Here is a 4702-nt window from a genome sequence, read left to right as displayed (position 1 = left end):
TGTGTTACTAAGATTAAGCCCCAGTTTTGCCCAGCCACCAACCCTTGCAATGAAGAAATACCTAACACAGTATGACACATACTGCGTGTGTGTGACTGTCTCAATCTGCCCTTTTCCAAAGAACTTCAATCATTTAGTTTCTCTGAGCAGTATGCTTCCAATCCCAGCAAACAGCTGGCCTGGCATTTAGAACACATGGGGATTAGTGGGTTGATTTATTTAGAGGCTCAATCCAGAGTCTGACCATTGCACCACTTATGATGCCAAGATCACCTCTCTGCTGGCTTGCTGATTATATTTTCATTTTTCTTCTATTGATTTCATCCATATTCTGCATGTATGAAGAAGCCATATTTGAATGAATCTCACAATTTGCTTATGTTTACGATCAATCTAAATTATGTCTGCATCTTAACAATATACTTTCCTATCTATAGATGCATTTAGAAAATCAAAGTCTCCATTTAGGGGTTGTAAGAAGCATTTTACAGTTTATCATATATTTTTCTTTAATTGATTCTGTGGATTTTTATTTCTGCTGTGATTGTTAACTACTGCTGGATTAAACTAATCTGTAGGCGCCTGATATTTTACATCTGGCTTAGTCTCCTGAGTCAGTATAAGCTCAGTTGGCAATCATATGTTTTTAGTTTGCCACACAGACAGGTTGGCAGAAGCCGTGTGGGCGTGTGTAGAAGGTGCAGGTGTGTCAATGTGCTTTGATAGCGTCGTTTAAAAAAACAAAAGAATCTGTGAACCAAAGAAGGATTTCCCACTTGCCATCGTCTCTCATTGGTTGTCACAAGGGCCTGATTTGCATATGGTGGGAGTGTCCTGAGCAGGCAGTGGGATGAATGACTTGTTCAAGTCAGATAGAAATAAGGCATAGCACTTAGCAGAGGTCTGCACAACTCAACGCTCAAAATGCCTGGCTTACTTAAGCTGCTCCTCTTCCTGCTATGAGTGGAAAGTGCTACAAACGGACATAAACATGTTCAACAGCAGACATCCTAGACTCAGCAAAAGAGGAAGAATATGGGTAAGTTTCACAACAATTTGCTTCACAAACAGAATTTAATGTTACGCAGCTACACATATGTTAGATGGCTTTGTGAGCACCATTTCATATCATTAAGGCAGATATAGGATTAGGCCCTTATACATCATATTGTTTTTCATCTTTCTCTTAAACTTGTGCAGATAAACCTTGATTTCATAACAGTCTAATTTCAGGGCCTGATTTAAATACTTCATAAACTGAACATATGGATGTTATTTTGTTATTTAGGTTTCAGAACAGCTCTGTAACTGATAGGAAAACAAAATATTTATTTTTAATGAGAATAAGAATAATATATCCCAAATACCTATTTCTTTACTAACTTTAATTAAACCACAACATCTTCATCTTTTAACATTTTTTCTTGTGTTTACAGGGATTGTGCATCCTTTTGCTTTACACCAACCCCCTTTCCTGTTTGGCAAATTTCAGTCAAGCAAAAGAGCTCATCTATAAGATAAAGGAGGGATTACCAAGGGGGACTTTTATAGGAGCTATTGGAGTAGATTTAAATTTGGATTTCTCTGTTGACCCCCCCTTTATATTCAGTCTCGCTCAAAAGAAGGTCAGTGAACAGTATGTGAACCTAAATAATACCACCGGGGAGCTTTACACATCTGCTACAGAGATTGACAGGGAGACTCTCTGTGCTGATAACTTAGAGGGGCAGGGATGTGTCCTCTCACTGGATGTGTTTGTGCTGCCTCAACAATACTTTCAGCTTGTCAAAGTAAAGATTCTCATTGAGGATGTTAATGACAACAGGCCAAAGTTCCCCACAGATGAGATCGCTATGTCTGTCCCTGAAAACGCACCAATCAATGCTCGCTATGCAGTAGAGCAATCGGCAGTTGACCCAGACCTGGGTCCTCATGGAGTGCAAACCTACTGGCTGGTTAATGACTTTGGAATGTTCACATTGGATGTTGAGGAGAATGAAGGAGGTGAGCTGACGCCTTTCCTCATTGTGACAGAAGCTTTGGACCGAGAGACTCAGGCGGAATACATTACCGATATAATTGCAGAGGATGGGGGGACCCCTCCTCTACTTGGTGCTGCGACTTTGAAAATTGTCATCACGGATGTGAATGATAACTGTCCCCAATTCAAAGAGTCACAAATTAATGTCACTCTGCATGGGAATACCACCAAAGGGGTACATTTGGCACGTCTGCATGCTTTTGACCCTGACCTTGGTGCTAATGCTCAGATCAGCTATGCTTACAGTGAACGCGTGCCAAGGGACACCAGGAGCTTGTTCCATTTGGACAAAATTACAGGAGTGATCAAGCTCGCAGGGAAAATAGACACTGGCACAGCCACATTTTACAAACTCACTGTTCTGGCTACTGGACCTGGTTGTATTCCTGCTGTAGCCACTGTTATTGTCCATATCATCAAAGTTGTCACTGGACCCCCTACTCTCATACCCCGGTACATTGCGCCAGAAAAAGATGGGGTGGTAACAATAAAGGAATCTGAACCAGCTTTTTCTCCAATTGCTTTTTTTACTGTTAAAAACATTGATAAGAACCAAAGGGTGGACTGTTATTTGGAAGGACCTGGTCCCTTCAGGTTGAGCCCCTATCAGCTGTTCAAGAATGAATACCTGTTGGAGACAACAGAGCCCTTGGACTTTGAGAGGACACAGGAGTATGATCTTATTTTGGTTGCTAATAGCACCCGTGGGATCGTTATCAAGACCTTCCTTAAGGTGCAAGTTTTGGACGAGAATGACAATGCCCCTGTGTTTCAGCAGTCTTTGGTGGAGATATCAGTTGAAGAAAACAATCCGCCAAACACTTTTCTCACTCAGCTCCAAGCGTCAGACCAGGACAGTGAAAGCAGAGGGGAAGTTCTTTACCTCCTCGGAGGCGACGCCCCTGGTATTTTTGTTGTGGATCGAGTTACAGGTATCCTGACTGTGGCCACATCGCTGGACCGTGAGGAGAAAGAGACATACCGGTTCATCGTGAGAGCGGTGGACCAGGGGACACCCAGAAGGGAGTCAATTGCAACAGTGGTGGTGACCGTGCAAGATCGCAATGACAACAGTCCACGATTCATCAACAAGGATTTCACTTTCTTTGTGCCAGAGAACTTCCCAGGTTATGGTGAGATCGGTGTCCTCTCTGTGACTGATGCTGATGCTGGAGAAAATGGCTGGGTGGCCCTCTCCATCCTGAATGGCAGTGACATTTTTATGATAGACACAGGCCGAGGGGCACTGAGGGCAAAGACATCACTGGACCGGGAGCAGCAGGGGACCTACCAGCTATGGATCGAGGCTGTTGATGGTGGGGAGCCTGCTCTCTCCTCTGTCACAATAGTTACCGTGCTGCTGCTGGATGTAAATGACAACCCACCAATCGTCCTCTTTCCTCAGTCGAATCAGTCTTACATGCTAGTGCTACCCAACACTGTACCAGGAACATCAATCACAGAGGTGTACGCTGTGGATAAAGATACAGGGATGAATGCTGTGATCGCCTACAGTATCATTAAAAGGAAAGGCGGTGAGCCCGGGTCTTTTGCCATTGACCCAGAAACAGGAAATATCACATTAAAGAGGGAGCTCAGCAATCGTGGCCTATACAGCCTTCTGGTGAAGGTCAGTGATCATGGTCAACCTGAACCTCTGTACTCAACAGTTATGGTTAACTTCTTTGTCAATGAAACAGTGAGTAATGAAAGTTACATTCAAAGTCTGCTGACCAGAGAGGCTGACATAGAGGTAGAGGAGAGGCCCTGGTACATTGGCCAGATGGCAGAGGGGCCTGAGAGGTATGAGCCGTTCCCGTGTCAGCCTGTCCTCATTGCTCTTTCAGTGACGTGTCTGGGGCTGTTCTTCTTGGTTGTCACGCTGACGTCTTACATATGCTGTAGGAGGTTTAAAAAGAACAGGATGAAAAGATCAGAAGTGGAAATACCTTTAAAAATTCAAAATGACTCGATGCAGGTTGTGAACAGAAAGCTCAGACAGATCTCTAACATCTGATGTTCAGTTGTTCACTCGTTCAAACAAAAAAAACACCACCACTGTTTACATAAATGTTTACAAAACTCACTGTAAGAACTTTCTCTTACATGAAGTTCCTCTTTTGGGCTTTGTGATGATTGTTTTTTGTCATATGCCACCACTTTCTGTCAACTGTTGGCAGGCAGCAACGGTGTCATTACAAAAACATCACAGTAACTCAGTGAATATTACCAAGGTCCCATGTAAATACTGTATAAAAAGATTTACAACTTTATATACAAGTTTTGCATTTGATTGGTAAGGACAAGAGACACTGCTTTAGAGAAAAAAATGCATCTCTTTAGACCATCTGTCACTTGTATCGGTTATACAAATATAATTGAAAAATAAATGTATTTCCAAGTTAAATGTTTATCTATATTCATGAGGTAACCGTGAGGTCTGTAATACAGAAAAGGGCAATCAAAGTGAATTGGAAAAGCTAACACAGAATACGTGAATGCCATAAAACGTCGTTCTATACACGACAACCGCAATGACAACAGACCAAACTAGACTAACAAACAAACTAGACGTTTCTTCACACGTTTTCACTTGTGTCTTACTTTCTACTTTTGCTCAGATGTTGTGCAATAATATAGTACATATAAGTGATAATTGAG

The 4702-nt window shown here is 42.3% G+C and overlaps 1 protein-coding gene across 1 annotated transcript; it reads left to right on the top strand.

Annotated features, from left to right (window-relative positions):
- The first annotated feature begins 991 nt into the window (after window positions 1-991).
- On the top strand, window positions 992-4058 carry pcdh20 (protocadherin 20). Its single transcript, XM_085366981.1, has 2 exons — window positions 992-1039; window positions 1437-4058. Exons 1-2 carry the CDS (start codon window positions 992-994, stop codon window positions 4056-4058), a joined length of 2670 nt encoding a protein of 889 aa, XP_085223107.1.
- The last annotated feature ends 644 nt before the right edge of the window (window positions 4059-4702 follow it).

The sequence above is a fragment of the Diplotaxodon limnothrissa genome, linkage group LG1, assembly GCF_057381915.1.
Source record: "Diplotaxodon limnothrissa isolate DT_005_m linkage group LG1, D_limnothrissa_male_GT1.1, whole genome shotgun sequence".
In the NCBI taxonomy this organism is placed as follows: domain Eukaryota; kingdom Metazoa; phylum Chordata; class Actinopteri; order Cichliformes; family Cichlidae; genus Diplotaxodon; species Diplotaxodon limnothrissa.
This window is presented reverse-complemented; position numbering and strand designations above follow the sequence as displayed.

Coding starts and splice junctions, on each gene's coding strand:
- pcdh20 (XM_085366981.1), top strand. CDS start 992: ATGTTCAACAGCAGACATCCTAGACTCAGCAAAAGAGGAAGAATATGG. Junction 1,040..1,436: donor GCAAAAGAGGAAGAATATGG/GTAAGTTTCACA, acceptor TTGTGTTTACAG/GGATTGTGCATCCTTTTGCT.